The following is a 22,605-nucleotide window of genomic DNA, read 5'->3' on the forward strand; positions in this document are numbered from 1 at the left end:
TTGCACTCAAAATGTGATTTCGAGTCTAACGGGACCCAAATCGATGAAAACAGAGAAATTGGTAAAAATTTGTAAAAATTCATCAAAATGACGAAAATACCCCTCATAAATTTCGGATGTCCGAAAAGTCTCGAAAGTACCTCCATTGCACTCAGAACGTGATTTCAAGTCTAACAGGACCCAAATTGATAAAAATAGAGAAATTAAAGAAAAATCGTCAAAAATTGTAAAAATGACCAAAACGCCCCTTAACATCTAACTCTAACATAGAAACCTTGATCCCTAGGAAAATAAAATTCAAATAAAAAAATAAATCAAAATAAAATTCAAATTGAATTAAACTAAAATCCAAATTTAAAATTAATTTAAAATCGTAAAATCAAATTAATTTTCATACAAAATAAAAATTACATTTTCAAGAAACCGATTAAAATACAAAATCAAAATCAAAATGAAATTGAAAATCAAGTTAAAATCACTCAACCAATTAAATACAAATTGAATTAAAATTTTAAATCAATAAACCAAATCGACCAACCAAAAATGTAATTAACAAATTAAAATCCATTCGATCACATTTAAATAAAAATCCAATCAACCGACCAATTAAAAATTGAAATCAATTTAAATTTCAAATTAAACGCAAATTAATCAACCTGTTCAAAATTTAAATCAAAAATTAAATTCAAATTAAACAATCAAAACTCAAATTAAAATCGAATCACCCAACCCATTAAAAATAAAAAATAAAATCGAACGATCACATCAATCAAAAATCAAATCAACCAACAACCAAATTTAATATCAAAATTCAAATTAAATTCTAATCGAAATTCAAAATTTAAATCAAATACAAATGTAATTTAAAACAAATTAAATTTCAAAACAAAACATCGACTACAATAAAAAAAAAAATTTCGAAATCAACTAATTATAAACAAAATCAATTCATTAACCAATCACGACTCATTGGCGGAGAATTACCGTAGAACGTGTAGCGTAGGAAACCCCTCTCTCATTAAAAAAATAAAATTTAATAAAAATAAAAATAAAAATAAAACACGCTTCTTCGTCTTCAACAGCCCCAACACCTTCTTCTCCCCCACGTCTTCAACACCTTCTTCTCTCTTCTCTAACCGCTCTGCTCACCCCCCACGTTGGACATCAGCCACATCCACAACCTCTTCTCTATAACCAACCACGTCCTTCACTTCCCTTTCTCAAAATCTATACAAAGGCTTGCTGTCCCAAGCCATGAAAAAAAAAGTGGCAGCCATTAGAGAGGAAAAAAAAGAGAAAAAAAAAGAAGGAACAGTGCTGCACCCTTTCCCACATCTTCCACTCAAGCTTCCTCTTTAAAAACAACAGAGAAATAATAAAAAAAACTACGTTCTCTCTGCCAGCCCATCTCCAATACCGTTGTTGCCCAGCCTCTCACCTCTCTCTCTCCCAGCTACGTTTTTACAATCCAACAACTAGGTCCCAACCTTGCTGCACCTCATCTCTTTGCCCCTTTCCTTTCTTCTTCTTCTCTTCAAAAATAAAAAAAAATAAAAAACAGCAGCTCGTAAACTCCATCTCCATCACAACCTTGCTGTCCAAAATGACTCTTCTCACTGCCTGTAACGCCCCAGCCTGCTCAAACGCCCCTTTTCATGGCCCTCTCTCTCAAACAGCCACTCTCTATCCTTCTTCCATTCCCTCTAGTCTAAAATAACCTGTTGTTGCCCATTGTCCTCTCTACCATCAGAACGTGCCACACAGTAACTTCTTCCAGCCTCAATCTTGCTACTACATATCATCCTTTCTTCTCTACTATTCCAGCAATTATAGAACGCCTTAACCTTCATCTTGGATCAACATCTCTTTCAGCCATCGTTTTCTCCATACACAGTACGGTCGACTCTCTGTTTGAACATTTCAAGCAGCCGCTATAGCCTCATCACATCTTGTATCAGAGCATCTATCTCGCTGCCTTCATCTTCCTTAGCAGGTAGTCACAAGCCCTTGGGATCGCACCTGAAGGAGTCGACCCCAATCATTTTCCTATAGGTAAGATCACTGTTATTTTATGTTTTTGGTTCGTTTATTTTGTTTTCTCATTTTCCACGACTCATTGTTTATATATCGATAGGATTAGAGAAATATTTGCTTGCACGATTTTTGTTTATTTTTATTCATTCTTGCATATTAAATAAGATGGTTAGAAGAGTGTTTTTATTTTTATTTTATTTTATTTTATTTTTTTGGCATTTCAATAGGGTCACGAGAATATTCTTATAGTTTTAATATTTTTATTTGTCTTTATATATTAATAGGTTAGGTGATTTTTTTTTATGATTTTTTTTATTCATTATTCTCAATTTTTTTCATTTATTTATTTTTATTATAAATTTGAATCAATTCACCGATTTTTAAGGTATACGTGGCACTAATGGCATTTTCCAAGTTTCCAAAATGTTAATGGATCATTTCACCCATTTTTTTTAGATTGATTTTCAATTAACTCGCATATATCAAGTTAGTGGATTGGTTCATTGGGTGTTCTATTATCAAGTAAATTCAACGATTTTTTATTTTTTTTTAGCCAAGTCGCAAATATTGGTATTGATCAACTCATGAATTTGTGAATACACAGAAAATAAAAATAAAAATTGATTTTCACAATAAAAATTGCATGTCGACTCGTTGATTTTGGGGACATTGAGAATTTGAATTGAATTTTTAAAAAATTAGGCACGTGGGTTAAATCACCGATTTAATACACATGATGATTCCAAAAAATTAGGATTCTTATGATTAACAAATTGCGAGTCGACTCATTGATTTTGGGGACATTGAGAATTTGAATCAAAATTTTTTTTTCAAATTAGGCACGTGGGTTAAATCACCGATTTAATACACGTGGCGATTCAAAAAAAAAATAGGATTCTTTTGGTTAATAAATTGCGAGTCGACTCGCTGATTTTTTGGGACATTGAAAATTTGAATAAATTTTATTTAAAAATTAGGCACGTGGGTTAAATCACCGATTTAATACACATGACGATTCCAAAAAATTAGGATTCTTATGATGAACAAATTGCGAGTCGACTCACTGATTTTGGGGACATTGAGAATTTGAATCAAAATTTTTTTTTCAAATTAGGCACGTGGGTTAAATCACCGATTTAATACACGTGTCGATTCCAAAAAAAATTAGGATTCTTTTGGTTAATAAATTGCGAGTCGACTCGTTGATTTTTTGGGACATTGAAATTTTGAATCGATTTTATTTAAAAATTAGGCACATGGGTTAAATCACCGATTTAATACACATGGCGATTTCAAAAAATTACGATTCTTATGATTAACAAATTGCGAGTCGACTCACTGATTTTGGGGACATTGAGAATTTGAATCAATTTTTTTTTTTCAAATTAGGCACGTGGGTTAAATCACAGATTTAATACACGTGCCGATTCCAAAAAAATTAGGATTCTTTTGGTTAATAAATTGCGAGTCGACTCGCTGATTTTTTGGGACATTGAAAATTTGAATCGATTTTATTTTAAACTTAGGCACGTGGTTAACTCATTGATTTAATACACGTGGCAATTCAAAATTTGTGAGTTAACTCACTGAATTTAATGCACGTAATGGTTCAAAAATCGAATTTCTTTGATAAAATATCGTCAATGAGCCAATTCACTAATCTTATATACGCGACATTGAAAATAGATTTCCTATTATTCAAAGTATGATCGAATTGATCTATTAATTTTTGGTGCCATGTATGTCTTATTAAATCATGTAATTATTTTAACCATAGGATTTGTTTAGTAAATCCGATACAATTTGATGATGATTGGACCCTAATTTGAATTTTAGTCTTTGAATGTTGATCATAGGATATTTTTGGATCGCAATAGAGACTGATCATCTTGATCAGGCAGGTTCGATGCCTAACACCTTCCGAAAACCTGTAACCTGACCCCTTACTCATCTCTTTGATCCACGGGTCGACCCATATCCATTTGGAGTTAATTTTAGTTTCTAAACCTAAACTAGGTGGCGACTCCCTATTCTTTAGAAAATCCCCGAGATACGTAGATCGGACCCCTAATCCGCTATTTCGCGGATGGTCGCGGGGGTCGAGGCGATTTCAGTAGGCACTTCAAAAAGTCTACTCATTCTATGATTCAAAAAGTTGGAGTCTCGTTTCTCGTACTCGAGCTTAGGTTTGTAGGCACTTCAAAAAGCCTACTCATTCTATGATTCAACAAGTTGGAGTCTCGTTTCTAAGACTCGAACTTAGGTTTGTAAGCACTTCAAAAAACCTACTCATTCTATGATTCAAAAAATTGGAGTCTCGTTTCTCGGACTCGAACTTACTAAGCCACGTTTCTCGGGCTTAGATTTATAGGAACTTAAACAATCCTATTAATTCATTCTATGATTCAAAAAAAACTTGGAGTCTCGTTTCTCGGACTCAAACTTACTAAGCCACGTTTCTTGGGCTTAGATTTATACGAACTTAAACAATCCTATTAATCGAAGTCAAAGTTTGAAAGATCGGGCATTTATTGGCTTATCATGCTTCTGGATTCATAATTGTCATTGGACTTCATCGGACTTTTAAATAAGATTTTCCTTTTTATCATGTGATTAAGAACAAAACTTTGGAATTAAATGACTTTCAAAAAATGCCCCTAGTTTCAAGGTTGACTTTAACTGGAATTTGACTATGAGACTGATGGAATGGATTACACTTGAAAAATATGGACTTTGATGTATAACAGATAGAAGAACTGACATTCCTTTAAATTTAAGACTCTTAAGATTATCATATGTGCAATAAGGGATTGATCATTTTCTTTCGAATTTCTTTTGAAAAATGCTTGACCTGGACTTAAAAAATATTGATAAATATTAGAATAGAAGATCTTTCTCTTCAAAGAGGTTGATGATTCTACATCTTCCATTAGCGAACACTTGAACAAGTAAATATACTTTTGAAGATCCTACAATGTTCAAGACGACTTCTGATTTTTTCGATTTCAACATTGTCTTCGTCGGATGTGAGCTCTTAACTAAAAAATGAATATTGTGGCTTGAATGGTTCTGTATTTTCTAGTTTCTGCACAAGCTTCCTTCTGAATTTTTCTTCTTGATGGGACATTTCCTACCATTTGATGATGCCCTATTTTTTGCCTAGATCGCCTCTTCAGGTGTTCAATCTAACGGGCTTTATTTTTTTTTTTTTATGATACCTTGATTTTTTCCTAAGTCGTCTTTTCAGGTTTTCAATCTAGCAGGCTTTCTTTTTTATGGTTATGCTCTAAATTTTGCTTAAGTCGCATTTTCAGATTTTTGACTTAGCGGGCTTCTCTTTTTATCTTGATGATCTTGAATAACCAACTCGATAACTTTTTGGTTCCCTGTACCTTAACCGAGTCAATTAGCATTCAGGAGGACTTAATAGGTGGGCTTAGGATATGATTTAGAAAGAAAATATATAAGGCTCAACTTCCCAAAATGCCCCTAATTTGATGTTCTCTCTTTTTTGTCAATTTTTTTAATTTTTTCTAAATGCCCTTAGTTTGGCATTCTTTTCTTTTTATCAATTCTTTTGATTCTTTTTTTCTAGTGCCCTTAGTTTGGCATTCTTTTCTTTTGAACCTTTTAATAGGGGATTTTTCTTTTAGATGACACTTTTCTTAAGAGAATACACTTATTTTTTGCGTGACCGGGCCTGAAGTAACTTCTCAGGTTGCCTACGTACTCCAAATATTTCGTTTTCTTTTGGGATTAGGTTAAAACGTAGTTCATACAAAGATTCCCTCCCAAGGTTGGTCGGCGTGATTTAGAAAGAAAAGGCTATTCATTTTTTTTAAAGGCTGTGAGGGGCTAAAGAAGGTTATCTTCTTCTCGGTAAGACAGGAAAATGGTTCGACCAAAGAAGGCCTCATTTTGTGAAATACTACTTGATTTGGTCAAGATTTTAGGAACTCGATGTCTTGATTGCTCTATCAAGTAAGGTCTTCTTTTGAGAATGAGTAATCTTCAATCTTCTTTTAAGAAGGAATAATCTTCAGTCTTTTTATGATAAAGAGAAATCTTCAGTCTTCTTTTACAAAGTTGAGTGTGATTGACTTCTTTGTATTTGACGTTGACTCGTTCAACCCTTTCCAAACTTCGAAAAAAATCTTATATTCTTTCCCGAATGAAAACTCTTCTTTCTTAAGGGAAAAACATGATGAATCCCTTCTTACAGATCTTAACACCTTTGTTGATGGTTTCAACTACATCATTCTTGATAATCTTTGATTTTGAAGTTCACCCTCAACTTTAGGATTTGATCTATTTTGGTGCCATCTATCCATATATTCTCACGAGACATGCAGGAACGTTGTTGAATTTCTCAAGTAAATTTATTATTCTCTGATGTTCTTCTAAGGAAAATGTAGTACTTATTTGTACTTTTTGAGTGTACTCTTTAATTCAAATATTTATCGAGCTTGATTAGTAAGCTTTGAGGCATTCCTCATATCAAATTTTATGTTCACATCATTATTGAACGCATGATAATCAAAAACTTATATATTTTATTGGAATTGAAAAACATAGATTGACAAACTCGACTAAAACTTGAAAGTTAAAGAAAGACTAACGTAACTAACTGGATTTAAAAACTGACGAAAACTGGATTGAAATTCAAAGAAAACTAAGGGATAATTATCTACAAAACGAGAAGGTCCTTCTGGGTGGATGAATTACTTGGACTTGACATTGGTACTTTGACTAGACGACTCTTTTGATGGATCCAAAATGACATAGATGAGGGTTTATAACGTTTAGGGGCACCTAAAATTAACCATCGATTCTGAAGGTTTGACTCTTAACCACATAATTAGAATTTTGATATAAATTAGCCCTCCGGTGGGAATTAAATCCAAATGCACTATAAGTCTATAGTGAGCAAGAAGGTGAGAAAGGTTAGAAATGGGTCTACCCCTGATTGGGATTGAGCCTTTGATCAGACAAATTAATTTGATCATAAGATCGAATCTTTCTATACAAAGTGGTCTGGATCTTTAAAAGTGAAACCAATTAGTCCAACTGATTTGGTATTGATCAGTTTGATCCATTTGTCAATTGGGCCAACTGGTTTAGGTGGTTCAAATTAATCGGTACATTTCACCGATTGTATCGGACCAATATTGCAGGTTTTGTTTGATTATTCTGGATCGGTCCGCCCACTTACCTGTTGGTTGGATTGAATAAAGCAACCCGGGAACACACATAGTCATTCGGGTCGTGACCTATAGGAAGGCTTCTAAACTCTAGGTTTACTACGTGCAATGCAATTTATCTGGCCACCCTTGCCTAAGTGCACCTATATACTTCTCGAGCGTACTCAATCGGACAGTACATGGTGACTTGGTTTAATATACCGTATAAGTGATAATCTAAAATCTTAACTCACTTCTATGAAGCCAAAAATAGCCAGTTTGATCTCCAGTTGAGAGGTGGCGCACAATGCTGAGTAAGGGCCCACTTAAATACCTCTCGTCTAGAATAGACGTAGTCTATCTCCCTCGTACAGTAGGGTACAGCGGGACAGGATCTCACTTAGGCACCGATTTTGACCAAAAAGTGTAATTGATATACTTGGATTATCTTTTATATACCTACGGGTACGAGTGAAGAGTTGTAGCTTTCATAAATGGTTTGACATCCCACAAGGGGACCGACCACGTACTAGTACTAATTTGGCAATCGGGACATGTGACTGTGTGGCTTACAATAGGTCGAAGGCTCAGGTCGCTCCAGCCTGGGTGCATCAATATACCTCTCAGAATCACCTGATTAGACGGTATTGATGTCCCAATTTGATATATCCTAAGGTACATGACTGGAGTTGGGGTTTTCATGAATGACGTCGCATCTCCGAAGAGACCGAGCCACGCACTAGTGCCACGTTGGCTAGATTAAGACATGCAAGCATGAAAAACAGTAAACGTGCATGTAGTGTGTGCAAAACAGGGTGGGGTGTGCCCGGGGCCTTTTCCAAATGAATGGGCCCATGGGCCAAAATAGATCATCACAAGCAAGGATATCACTTTTACTCAAAATAATACAAATCCTAACATACCAACATTAAGATCAAAGCAACACATCAAAAATATATCTATAGAGATCATGGCATAATGGATAGTCAATCAATGAATGTAACAAAGAATAATCAATCAGATCCAGTAATTAACATGCAAAGAATTTTTTATTTTTTATTTTTTATTTTTTGAAATGAATCACAATAATTTTTCTAATTTTTATGGTCCAATCCAAAATCACTTTGGGTAATCCTAAACACATCGAGATTCTCAAAGAATATTGAATTGAGGAGATAATGGTAATTGTTGGGATGGAGATTTTTCTTTAAAATCAAATAATTCCTTTTTTTTTAAATTAAGAATTAAAATCCTAAAAAAAACCAAGAAGTGAGTCGTTATTGCCATACCAACTTCTACCAATGCCACCCCAATGTAAATCACCAAGTAATTGCTATAATTAAGGTAACATTAAAAAATTGGTGTGCCAATTTCTTTGGCCACGGAGAGGGTAGCCAATAGTTTTGATCAAAATAAATATTGAAAAGAGGAAGGAATAACAGATTTAGATCCAAGTTCTAGAGAGAACCTAGTTATTTAACCTTGGTCCAAAGTCCTAATTAAAGAGGAAATTATGTATATATATGCATGTATATATAAAATTTCAAAATTCATGGACTTGGTGTCATTGGGTCCTGCCAGCGTGAGCTCTACGAGCCATGGTAAAATAAAATCTGTACTTGATGTAATCTAAGCATCTCTATTGGAAAGCTATTAATAATAATCAAATCAAACTTTAAAATGTTAAACTTTCCATGGAGTAAATGTAAAAGAAACGCATGCAGAAATTTCCACCTCTTCAAACCAGATTGGTCACAGAACAATCAAAAAACTCCCATATCAAATTGAATGAAGAGGGCTGAAATATACTTCGTTCAAATCAAAGCCCAGAAAACCGAAATTCTTACTCAAGATCACTTCAAAACCAAAACTAAGATCGTCGAATTCACACATGACTATTATTTGGGCTAACAGCTGATGGTAATACACTATCGATACCTTCTTGTTGTTCATTGAGAAATAGATCATCGGTTATCTTGAATGTCACATATAAACCAACAATTGCAGCCCCAATTACAAGCAAAACCAGAACATTCAACCGTATGTAAATAGAAATTAGAGCAGCAATCGTATAACACTCGATCTTACGTTCGATTAAACACCACGAGGGTTCATCGCGGAAGAAGTATAGAAGAGAAAAAAAAACACGACCAAGAACAAGATCTTCGATGTTGGATGCCATGAAAGGCTTAAGAACAGCATCAAGAAGAAAATAAAGGCGTACTCTAACTCCGAAAAAAAGTTTTTTTTTTTTAACGAACCATTGCTTCAACAAAACTATACGGCCCGATAAGAGTTGATGGATCCGCAAGTTCTGGCCGTGGATGAAAAGTCACAATGATCGATTTCCCTCTTTGTTCTGCTCTAGAAAGGGATTCAATCTCAACACGTGTATCGCCGTTCTTCGGTTTTGCCCGATAATTAAAACCACAAATTTTGCCCAATCGACGCTTCAAAACAAGTGAATTTCGAGTTTGCTTTATGACAACAGAGATTGATTCTCCGATCGAATCAACAATAAGGAACTTCATAGTTCAGACCCAAAAATAAATCGATTTGAAATTTGAAATCAAAAGACTTCGATTACCATTCCAAAGAATCTACGGATGGGGGCTCCCTCTACTTACCGTGAATCTCTTGATATCTAACTAAGAGCAGCAGCCAACGTTCAAAAAGAGAAAGAAAGAGAGGGAGAGAGGGAAAAGGAGAGAGACGAAGTACGTCCTCTCTCTTTGCTGCCATTTTCAGCAAGTAAGAAGGAGATAAAAATAAAAAATAAAAAAAACCTTGTTTTGGTTGACTGCACACCACGCTCGGTAGTACAGTTTTTTTTTTTATTTTAAAAAAATTTTACTCGAGACACACCACTTAAGGTGTTGCTGTTGCCAACAGCATGCCCAAATTTTCATTTTTTTATTTTTCTTTCTTCCTGTTGATGAATACATGTGCTGCCAAAGGGCAAACCGATGCCCACTCAAATAAAAAAAACGATTTTCTTCTTTTATGTACATTGTCAATGGACAAATCGGCAAACTCCTAAAAATAAAATTTTTTCAATGACAGATCTACACACGAAAATAAATAATAAAGATCTCTGGACCAAAAATCATTATCCTATCTCAATAAAGTCATCCTCTTGAAATCTCAAATTATTTCGGGTCATTTCGAATGATCCTTGATTGATCCATAGCAAATCATATGCCAGATCAAGGCACTCAAAAATCAAATTAAATGATGTTAATAGAGGATAATATAGATTCAAAAAATATAAAATAAACAAAATAAACAATGGCCAACAACCATTATTTTAGACCATTACCCTTTTGAAATCCTGCACAATTTAATGTGATTCCGAATGATCCTAAATTGAACCATGAAAATGTGGAAAAGTATTCGGAATCCAAACAAATGATCAATAATTAAACAAAAAAGAATAATAAAAAAAATAAATAAATAAAATAAACACATAAACAAATAACTAAAAATAAATTAAAATAAAAGGTCTTACTGGCAATGCTTCCCATACTTGGGGCTTTTTAAGTTTGATCCTCAATAGTCCCCAGTGGAGTTGCCACTAAAAGTGCCCTTGATCCGCGGGGTATGCGGATCCGCTTTTGACCTTCGAGGTTTGGGAGTCGCCACCTAGTTATTACGGTCTAGGAATCGAATACTGATTCTAAACGGATAAAGAAACTAATCTACTAAAGAAAAACTAAATCCGGGGATCACATTATGGGGTTGGAAGGTGTTAGGCACCAACCTCGCTCGGCCAATGTCGGTCTCTACTTATCTCAAATAAAACTACATTGCTAATAACAATCTAGATAGAAAAAATAAAAAAGATTTTACCTTCAAACGCAACGGTTCTATTCCCTCAGATTTGATAAAACTACTCATTGTACCGTACTCCTTACTTCATTCTGTCTCTAGATCTGATTTTGGATCTCCGAGGCAAGGTATCTCTTCCTTAGATCTGGATTCTTCAAATTTTCTTATCGATTTTGGGGTGTTTTTGAAGGGCTTCTAGGTGTTTTTCAGGCTAAAATCGAAGTATGGGTGTTAGGTAAGGAGTTGGGGCTTCAAAATTAGAGTTTGTGGGAGGCTAGGGAAGTTTTTTGACCTACTTCTCTTAGGATTTTTGATTTGATAAGAAAATAGGGTGTGAGGACTCCTATTTATAGATTTTTTTAGGGGTTAGTTTAGATAGAATTAGTGTTTAATTAGAATTCTTTTAGTTAGAGTTATATTTTAGTTAGAATTGTTTTAAGTAGAGTTTTATTTTAATTAAAATTATTTTAGGTAGAGTTATATTTTAGTTAGAATTCTATTGAATAGAGTTATTATTTAATTAGAACTCTATTAGGATTTTAACTTTTGATCTTATTTGATTGACTTTAAGATTTTGACTTTAGTCTTACTTGGTTGACTTTTAATATCTTGACTTTAGTCTTACTTAATTGACTTTAATTTTGACTTTAGTCTTACTTGATTGACTTTAATATCTTGACTTTAGTCTTGCTTGATTGACTTTAATTTTTTGGAGAACCCCCCTCTATTATATCTTTAATTCTTTGGACCCCCAAATGGAGGGGTCCTTAAAGCAATATCTTGGCAATCCTAACCAATTTTGCCTGAGAGTCTGATTGATCGATTTTTTTAGTTTAAAATTTTAAATTAATTTTATTAATGTTTCAATTTAATTATTAAATATTTTATTTATTAATTTTAAATATTTTAATTATAAAAATTATGAAATTACTATTTTGCCCTCGGAGAGAACTTTTTACGTTATAAGTCGATTTTTTATGTTCTAAGATATTTTAGAATCGGTTTTTCATAAGGACTTTAATGGAAATATTGTTTTTTATCATTTATAAAAAACATTGTGTAGAATGGTCGTGAACTTTATGAGGGGTATTTTCGTAATTTTGTCAAATTCTGTGAAATTTGATGAAATGATTTATTTGGTTTCGATTTATTGTTTTATGTGTTCGAAAGAGTTTTCCTAAGCGTAATGTAGGCTCTAGGGATATTTTAAGGTTAGGGGTATTTTGATAATTTGATCAGTTTTTGTGATTTTTATCATGAAACTTCTTTTTGTTTGAAAAATGATGATTTCTAAGCTTTTGGGATTATATTTTCCTAGCGTAGCGTGGTTTCCACAGTTTTGGTAATTTGAGATACCTCATCCGGATTTCTGAAACATATCTGATAACAAAATAAAGCATTGGAATAATCATCCATCATTGGGAACCGTTGCAATCGGGTTGACGAGTTGATTAATCAGGCGAATGCAAAAATAAGGTGTCTATTGATGCCCCTTTTTGGCGGAAGGTTGAAGCAAACTAGATAGCAAATCTATTTTAGTAGATAGTGCAATATCCAAATGCCAAAGCTACTGATAGTTCATTTTGCAGCATGATTTAGTAAATTTGTCAGGGTGTTCGGATCCTTGAGCGTAAAACTCTCCCTGAACTAAAAGGTTGTCAGGTCATTGATCGAGATCTCTCATTGACAGTGTCAGATCCTTGAATTTTTAAAGAATTCTCCTTGACTAAAAAATGCAAATGTGAGTGTGTGTACTGTGTAAAACTGAGTAAAAATGTGTCAGGTCTTGAGATCTTCTCTCATTGACAATAATGATTCAAAATTGAAATGTGCTTATGCAACGAAAGCAACCATGGCAAGATTGAACAATGAGGTAATTGGAGTCATAACAATATAGGAACTTCATTAAATCCTATTTGAAATTCTTTTTTTAGAGTTCGAAAAAGTATGAGTCTTGTTTACCAAACTCGAACCTATTGTAGCCACGCTTCTCGGGCTAAAGAACTTAAACAATCCTGTTAATTCAATATGATTCAAATAAATCTGGAGTCTCGTTTCTCGGACTCTGGCTAAGGTTTACAGGAACTTAAACAATCCTATTAAAATTGGAGTCTCGTTTCTCGAACTCGAACTAAGGTTTATAGACGCTTCAAAAAACCTATTCATTCTATGATTCAAAAAGTTGGAGTCTCGCTTCTAGGACTCGAACCTAGGTTTGTAGGCACTTCAAAAAATCTACTCATTTTATGATTCAAAAAGTTGAAGTCTCGTTTCTCGGACTCGTACTTAGGTTTGTAGGCACTTCAAAAAACCTACTCATTCTATGATTCAAAAAGTTGGAGTCGTGTTTCTCGGACTCGAACTTAGGTTTATAGGCACTTTAAAAAGCCCACTCATTCTATGATTCAAAAAGTTGGAGTCTCGTTTCTCGGACTCGAATTTAGGTTTGTAGGCACTTCAAAAAGCCTATTTATTCTATTATTCAAAAAGTTGGAGTCTCGTTTCCCCAGTGGAGTCGCCACTGAAAGTGCCCTCGATCCGCGGGGTGCGCGAATTCCTTTTTTACCCTTGAGGTTCGGGATTCGCTACCTAATTATTACGGTATAGGAACCGAATACTGACTCTAAACGAATAAAGAAACTAATCTACTAAAAAAAAACTGAATCCGAGGAACATATTACAGGGTTGGAAGGTGTTAGGCACTAACCCCGCTTGGCCAATGCCGGTCTCTACTTATCCCAAATAAGACTACATTGCTAACAAAAACCTAGATAGAAAAATAAAAGAGATTTTACCTTGAAACGCAATGGTTCTATTCCCTCAGATTTGATAAAACTGCTCCTTGTAACGTACTCCTTACTTCGTTCTGTCTCCGGATCTGATTTCGGATCTCCAAGGTAAGGTATCTCTTCCTTAGATCTGGATTCTTCAAATTTTGTTATCGATTTTGTAGTGTTTTTGAAGGGCTTCTAGGTGTTTTTCAGGCTAAAATCGAAGTATGGGTGTCAGGTAAGGAGTTGGGGCTTCAAAATTAGGGTTTGTGGGAGGCTAAGAAAACTTTTTGACCTACTTCTCTTAGGATTTTTGATTTGATACGAAAATAGGGTGTGAGGACTCCTATTTATAGATTTTTTTAGGGGTTGGTTTAGATAGAATTAGTGTTTAATTAGAATTCTTTTAGTTAGAGTTATATTTTAGTTAGAATTGTTTTACGTAGAGTTGTATTTTGATTAGAATTATTTTAGGTAGAGTTATATTTTAGTTAGAATTCTATTAATAGAGTTATTATTTAATTAGAACTCTATTAGGATTTTGACTTTTTGTCTTATTTGATTGACTTTAAGAATTTGACTTTAGTCTTACTTGGTTGACTTTTAATATCTTGACTTTAGTTTTACTTAATTAACTTGAATTTTGACTTTAGTCTTACTTGATTGACTTTAATACCTTGACTTTAGTCTTGCTTGATTGACTTTAATTTTTTGGAGAACCCCCCTCTATTATATCTTTAATTCTCTGGACCCCCAAATGGAAGGGTCCTTAAATCAATATCTTGGCAACCCTTAATAATTTTACCTGAGAGTCTGATTGATCGATTTTTTTAGTTTAAAATTTTAAATTAATTTTATTAATGTTTCAATTTAATTATTTAATATTTTATTTATTAATTTCAAAAATTTTAATTATAAAAATTGTAAAATTACCGTTTTGCCCTCGGAGAGGACTTTTCGCGTTATAGGTCGATTTTTTATGTTTTAAGATGTTTTAGAATCGATTTTTCATAAGGAATTTAAAGGAAATGTTGGTTTTTATCATTTATAAAAAAATTTGTGTGGAATGATCATGAACTTTATGAGGGGTATTTTCGTAATATTATCAAATTCTGTGAAATTTGACGAAATAATTTATTTGATTTCGATTTGTTGTTTTATGTGTTCGAAAGGATTTTCCTAAGCGTAATGTAAGCTCTTGGGATATTTTAAGGTTAGGGGTATTTTCGTAATTTAGTGTTTTTTAGAGATTTTTATCATGAAGCTTCTTTTTGTTTGAAAAATGATGATTTCTAAGCTTTTGGAGTTATATTTTCCTAGCGTAGCGTGATTTCTATAGTTTTGATAATTTGAGATACCTCATCCGGATTTCTGAAACATATCTGGTAACAAAATAAAGCATTGAAATAATCATCCATCATTGAGAACCGTTGCAATCGGGTTGACGAGTTGATTAATCAGGTGAGTGCAAAAATTGGGTGTCTACATCCCCTCAATTCACCAAGCACTTAACCAATCAACCACCATTTTATACCCCATTCTCTTAAGCCAAACACCAATCCTCTTCACTTCATCTAACACTCAACCCAAATGAGTTGAAGGATCCAACCCATTTGGGTCACAAATGATTCATTTAAACCTCCTTTAACAAATATCTTTTAACCTCCCTTAATTCACACACATCCCCACTCACAAACCTTACAATATTCTACCTCTACTCATCATTTCACCCAACTCTACCTGAAAAAATGAGCTCAATGGGCTTTATTATTGGCAATGACCTATATTGGACCTTAAAATTGACAATAGGTCTCTATAGACTACTATGAGCTTGATATTAAAAAAATCAAATGCTTTTTTGGATTAGGGGAGTCGTAGTCAATATCAAACCCATAAGTAATCAAATTTTTTTTTACACACAATGAAATGAAGACTAGTTTTTTTAATCACAAAATGGATGATGGCCTGAAACACATGGATTAATGGATCAAATTCTAGGGTTGTCTCAATGGGCTAGTGGTTGGACTTGGATTATAATTTTAAGACATGAATAAATAAGTTTTCTGTTAGTTCCATATTTTGTCAATCTCGAGACATATGTTAAGTATTGGATCGATTTGCCATTGAAGACATATGAAGACTTCGATAAAGTTGCTCAACTGCACCTGCCTCAACAAAAAACTCCAATGTGTGTGCACAAAGCCTAGAAGGTAATGAGACCACCTAAGACCATTCCCCAATACTTAGATGATTTATAGGTAGACCCGTAGTAATTAGGAAAACTCTTTCCTCGACCCATTTACTCATCGGACCTTTCGAAAATCGAAAATAGTTATTTAGGGGACATTAGAGATTCGACCAACCTAAGACCATTCTCTGTCCTTGATAAATTTTTGAAGACATTATATAGGTAAAACCTATCACACCTTCGAACCGTTTCATCACCAGACTTCAAAAGTTCATTTTGTCTAGAAATGGTAAAAATGATATTTTTGTCATTTCACCCACTAGTGACATAGCCCACCCTTTGGTGGTAATTTGGAGATGTTCTACATAATAAGATCTATCAAATCCATGAACTGCATGTCAAGCAAAGCTACCGTTTGAAAGTTATAGCCGAAATACCCCTCAGTGGAAATTTTATAGTTAATCTGGTGGCACCGGCAACAACTGGCAAATGGAACCCGTGGCAGTGTTTAGAAGAACGATTCCACCAGTAAAGTTGTTGGGAGCTCGAAAATGACTCTTAAAATGAGTTTTTTTTACTCATTTCCCTTAAGGTTCCCACTCTAGAGAAAACCCACATTGATCTTCCATTATCTCCAAGTTTTCTCAAGCTTTGAAAGGCTTTAAACGTATTTGAAAATACATTCAACCCAAGCCTTTCCCATTGTTGAACCACTTCATCAACACCCTTTCTTGCATACATATTGGTGAATCTCAAGGAGTTTTGAGCATACATTTGAAGTAGGGAGCACATCTAGATGAAGATGACACTCTCAAGGATGTGAAGAACTCAAAGCATCGTATTGGTAAATCGATCCATTGAGTCTAGTCCTTATGAGTGTAGATATCCTATTTTCGCACTTGCCTGATTAATCAACTCGTCAACCCGATTGCGACGGTTTCCAATGATGCATGATATTCCAATGCTCTATTTTGTTACTAGATATGTTTCAAAAATTCAAATAAGGTATCTCAAACAAACAAACTGTAGAAACCACGCTAAGATAGGAAAATATGACCCAAAACGTAGAAATCATCATTTTTCAGACAAAAAAAAGCTTTACGATAAAAATCACTAAAAGATGACCAAATTATCAAAATACCCCTAACATCAAAAAAATTCCTAAAGCGTACATTACGCTTAGGAAAACTCATTTGAACAAATAAAATAACAAAATTAAATCAAATAAATCATTTCGCCAATTTTCATCAAATTCGATAAAATTATGAAAATGCCCCTCATAAGGGTTCACAATCATTTCATGCCAAATATTTCATAAGTAACACAAACTAATAATCCCATCGAATTCCTTACGAAAAATCGATTTCAAAACATTTCAGAATATCGAAAAACGACTTGAAACACCAAAGTTCTCTTTGAGGGCAAAACGATAATTTTCTAATTTTAAAAGTTTTAAATTTCAAAATTAATAAATAAAACATTAATTAACGTAAAATAAAATCTTAACAAAATTAATTTAAAATTCTAAACCAAGAAAATTAATCAATCAAGCCTTCAGGCAAAATTGTTGATGGTTGCTCACTTATTTAAGTGGAGCCCCCTTGATATTTATTAAAAGACCCTTCCTTATGGGGGACCAAATAATTAAAGATGTAATTAGGGGATTTCCACAAATCTTAAAAATATATTATTTTATTGTACGCAAGATTAAAAAACCTAATTTAAAAGACCAAGTCAATCTCATAAGACTTAAGTCAAAACCCTAATTAAAACTCTAATCTAAAGAAATCTAGTCAATCAAATAAGACTTAAGTCAAAATCCTAATTTACCTAATCTAAAAGGAAACCTAGTCAAACCCTAATGCTTCCAAAAAAAATCTATAAATAGGTGCCTCCACAATCTAATCTCACAGGTTAAAATAAACCGTAGAAAAAGTAAGTCAAAAAATCTCTTTAACCTTCTCCAAACCCTAATTTTGAAGTCCTAACTCCCTACCTATTATCCAAATCCTAATTTTTACTCAAATAACTCTCAGAAACCTTCCAAAAATACCCAAAAATTCTTAAAAATTCATGAAACACTCAGATCTAAAAGAAAGATACTTAACTGGGAAATTAGAAACATATCTGGTGATGGAGGAATAACAAGGAAACTCATACAAGGACACTCTCTTTCATTACTGAGGGAACCGTCGTAATCCGCTAGGTAATTATTTTTATTATTATTTTTAGGTCTATTTTGCAATGTAGTATTATGTGAAAAAAATAGAGATCGACATTTGTAAGGCGGGGCTGGTGCCTAACACCTTCCAACCCCGTAACCTGATCCTCGAACCTATTCTATGTGTAAATCAGTATCTTATCTATTGGTAGAGTCAATATTTAGTTCGTAGACGATAATAAGTAGGTGGCGACTCCAAACCCAACCCAAAAAAAAGGTGGATCCGCACACCCCACGGATTGAGAACACTTTCAGTGGTGACTCCACTAAGGAATTTTGAGGATCAAACTTGAAAAATCCCAAATATTAGTGCATTGCCAAATCAAATTTTGTTAATTTATTTTATTTTTCTATTTGTTTATTTTTTTTATTATTGTTACTTTTTTCTTTCGGATCAATTGTGGATCAAGTATTTGATTTTTGAGTATTTTAGTTTATTTCTTTTTATGATCCAATTGAGGGTCACTTTTTGATGACCCTAAATAATTCAAGATTTCAAATATTGATGTAACTAAGGATGGAATGATGGAGATTGAAATTAAGAGACATGAACTTTTTTTTTATTTGGATAAAGAAATTTTATCACGTTACTATGCATGTGTGGTGAGCTGTAAAAAGAATTTTTTTTTCTTCTCTTTTCTTTTTTTGCGTGAGTAATATGTTATTAGTAACAATGGAACAAAGAAAATCTTTTTTTTTGGTACTGTTGTTGATAACTCCAATTTTTTTTTTTTTTGTTACGCATGATGTGAAGAGAATTTTCAAAAAAAAAAATTCAGAAAACCAGCGTTACAATGTGTGGGGTGCTTTTAATAAAAATGATTTTTTTTTTATTTTCTCTTAGGGTATGTTTGATTGCATGGAAAGTCACTTTCCATGGAATTTGAAATCCATGGAAAATTAGTTGTAGAAAATTGGTAGGATTGGAAAATCAAATTCCATTGTTTGATTTCACTTGGATAAAATCATGGAGAAATATGAGAAAAAAGAAGAAGAGGAGAAGGAGAAAGAAAATGAGAGGAGGGGGAGAGAAAGAAGAAGATGATGAGGAAGAGGGAGGGGGGAGGATGTGGCAATGAAGGTGGCGGTGGCAGCGGCAACAACTGCGGCTGCGACGGTGACGGCAGCAGCAACGACGATGGTGACGACGGAGGTAAGTGAGGAAGATGGGGGGAGAACGTGGTGGTGGTGGTGGTGGTGGAGGAGGTGAGGGATGGAGAAGAAGGAGAAGAAGAAAAAGAAGAAGAAGAGAGAGAGAAGGTGGTCGGAGACGGAGCCGACGGCGACGGTGATGGTGACGACGGTGATGACGACGACGGCGAGGTTAGTGTAATGCTGGTGGTGGTGGTAGGGAAGAATTGAGGATGGAAAATATGGGTGGGAAAGTGAAATCCATGATTTAGTGGACTTTTTGAATGGGGTGGAAAATGAATTTCCATTTCCATGTGCAATCAAACACTTGAAAAATGTCATTTTCCACCCTATTTTCCATGTGCAATCAAACATACCCTTAGTGTGAAGAAGGGAAGAAAGAGAAGCACCTCGTCTCTCTTTCTCTCTCTCTCTCCTTCCATAACAGCGACGAACACACCTTCATCGCCCTCCCTCTCCTCCTCCATCTCTCCTTGAGTTCTGTCTCTCTGTAAAACCCCCAAAACCTCACCAATTAATTCCTTTATTACTCTTCATTAATGGTGGGGAGATCATGGTTCGATTCTTCTACGATAGCTTCTTCTACTACGATAGTAACCAACACACTTGCTGCGGATTTAACTCTCACAAATCTCACTTATTGCTTTGTTTATGATCTAAACAAGTTCTCTGTTACTAGATTGAAGCCTATTCTAGCATTGGTGGGCGATTTGTTTGTTCTCTCTGTCTCTGTTCATAAAAGCATACGTGATGGTCACATTGGCTTGAATGCCATTCAACGTCGGCATGCGAAAGTTTCCAGTGGTGACACAATGTCCGTGAGCAGATTTATTCCACCTAATAATTTCAATTTGGCTTTTGCTTAATCTAGAGTTGGAGTTTGTGAAAAAGGGACTAAAAGTGAACAGATTGATGCCGTTCTTTTGGCTCAACAACTTCGGAAGAGATTTCTTAACCAGGTGGATTAATAGAAAAATGTGTTATGTTCATTACTAGCTTGTTGTCTCCATTCTAGCAAGCCGACTTTGGATGTAATGATTTGAGTTGGAAAACCAAATAAGAAAATTAAGTGAGTTCGTCTATCTTTTGGCAACAGGATCGTAAAATAGCAAAAAAAAAAAAAATTATCTAATTATGTGTGCTTTAAAAAAAATAAAATAAAAAATGTGAATTGTTGTGAATGCTGTGGTGTTGGCACAATAAAACATTGTGCTGGCAGCAACATAGGCAACAAAAACATTAAAAAAAATTATTTTTTTATTTTTTTATTTTTGTTGTGAATGTTGTGTGTGTTGGCAGCAATAAAACAAGAAAAATTGTGTGAGATGATGTTATGAGTGTTGTGCTACCAGCAATGTATAAAGATTTTTTTTTTCTCTTCATGTTTTTAATGGTGGCATCATATTAAAAATATGTGAGTTGGGTTGTGAGTGTTGCTGGCAGCAACATAAAAAAATTTGTTTTATAATATTTTGATGGGGGGTAAGTTTTATAAGCTTAGCAAGGTTTCTTCCTTACTAAGGGTCATTGATCTCATCACGTGGCACCCAAAAATGTGATCCAATGCCACCTATTTATGGCGGACAAAATTCTATGAACTTTTAAAAGAAGATTTTAATTTTATTTTTTTTAAATTAAGTTTCATCTTGAATTTTGATTTGAAATTTCATAATTACTCATTTTCAAAACCTTGGATCTAAATTTCTCATTTTTAAAATTAAATTTTTTTTTCGGTCCAAGTCTTTTCTCATCAAATCAAAAGGTTGTGATAATGGATTACCGTTGAGATGACCACATTGGCCTAATGACCGTTAGTAAAATTTGAAACCTTGTGAGTTTGGTCAAATTAGCCTATGTTCTCAAGAAAGTTTGCCAAGCATGTCTCTAAAACAAAAAAAAGTCATAACTCCTTATCTCTCGACAACAATTGTGTTATCCTTAATTTAAGATTTTTTGAAAATTTTGAATCATTTTGAGTCGCTCAAAACAATCCTTGATTGGACCATAAAAAGAGGTCTTTTGTTCCAATTCATTTAAATTTTTTTTAGAATGATTTTTTCTTATGCCTATCTCACTGTTTGATCAATGATTAATATCGTTTTTGTGCTAGCCTGATTGATTGATCATCATTACTTTCTTTTTGATTGCCTATTTGATATGTCATGATCCTGATTGATATATATGTGCATGCCTTGATTTTAAATTTTTTTTATGCTATAGATTTTATATCAATATTTGTTTGATATCCATATTGTGATGATGTGATCTGGCCCATGGGCCCAGTTATTCAAAAAATGCCCCGGGCACACCCCACCCTACTTGGCTACACCACTAACACGTTTATTTTGTTGCATTGCATGCTTGCATGTCCCTTCTAACCAACGTGGCACTAGTGTGTGACCCGGTCTCCTAGGAGATGCGACGTCATTCATGAAAATCACAACTCCAGTCACATGCCTTAGGGTATATAAAACTGGGGCATCAATACTGTTTGATTAGGTGACACTGAAAGGTATATTGATGCACCCATGCTGGAGCGACCTGAGCCTTTTGTCCTATTGTAAGCTGCACAGTCACATGTCCTGATCGCCAACCCTAGACTCGTACCTATACGGTATATCAAAGCTAATCTAAGTTCACCAATTACACTTCTTAGTTAAAATCAGTGTATAAGCGAGATCCTGCCCCGCTGTACCCAACTGTATGAGGGGGATATACTACATTTCTTCTTGATGATAGATGACTTAAGAGTGCCCTTACTCAACATCGTACGCCACTTCTCAACTGGGGATTAAACTGGCTACTTTTGACTTCAAAACTTTGAGTTGGAGTCTTAGATTATCACCTATATGATATATCAAACCAAGGCATCACGTACCGTCCGATTGAGTATGCTCGAGAGGTTTATAGGTGCACTTGGGTAAGGGTGGCAAGATAAATTGCATTACACGAAGTAAACCTAGAGTCTAAGAGCCTTCCTATAAGTCACGACCCGAACCGACTATGTGTGTTCTCGGGTTGCTTTATTCAATCCAATCAACAGGTAAGTGGGCGAACCGGTCCAGACCATTCAAATTAAACCTTTAATATTGGTTTGACTAATATGTGAATTTAAATCAATTGGCCCAATCAACAAATGGATCAAACTGATCAACACCAAACCAGTTGGACCAATTGGTCTTACTTTCAAAGATTCAGATTATTTTATACCAAAAAGATTCGATCTTAGGG

General features: G+C 34.2%; 1 protein-coding gene across 1 annotated transcript; it reads right to left on the minus strand.

Annotated features, from left to right (window-relative positions):
* Nucleotides 1–9,099: 9,099 nt before the first annotated feature.
* On the minus strand, nucleotides 9,100–9,745 carry LOC147406109 (PRA1 family protein E-like). The gene is made up of 2 exons (XM_086432495.1): nucleotides 9,476–9,745; nucleotides 9,100–9,402 (listed from the first exon to the last, which is right to left on the minus strand). The coding sequence occupies exons 1-2, from the start codon at nucleotides 9,743–9,745 to the stop codon at nucleotides 9,100–9,102; spliced, it is 573 nt and encodes a 190-aa protein (XP_086288621.1).
* Between the last annotated feature and the right edge of the window lie 12,860 nt (nucleotides 9,746–22,605).

Source organism: Akebia trifoliata, chromosome 3 (genome assembly GCF_017979445.1).
Source record: "Akebia trifoliata isolate Shusen 1 chromosome 3, ASM1797944v1, whole genome shotgun sequence".
Taxonomy (NCBI): Eukaryota; Viridiplantae; Streptophyta; class Magnoliopsida; order Ranunculales; family Lardizabalaceae; genus Akebia; species Akebia trifoliata.

Bases quoted from the DNA above. Each gene is read 5' to 3' on its own strand.
- LOC147406109 (XM_086432495.1), bottom strand. From the start codon at position 9,745: ATGAAGTTCCTTATTGTTGATTCGATCGGAGAATCAATCTCTGTTGTC. The intron at 9,403-9,475 runs GTTCGTTAAAAA...GCTGTTCTTAAG, and splicing joins ATAGTTTTGTTGAAGCAATG to CCTTTCATGGCATCCAACAT.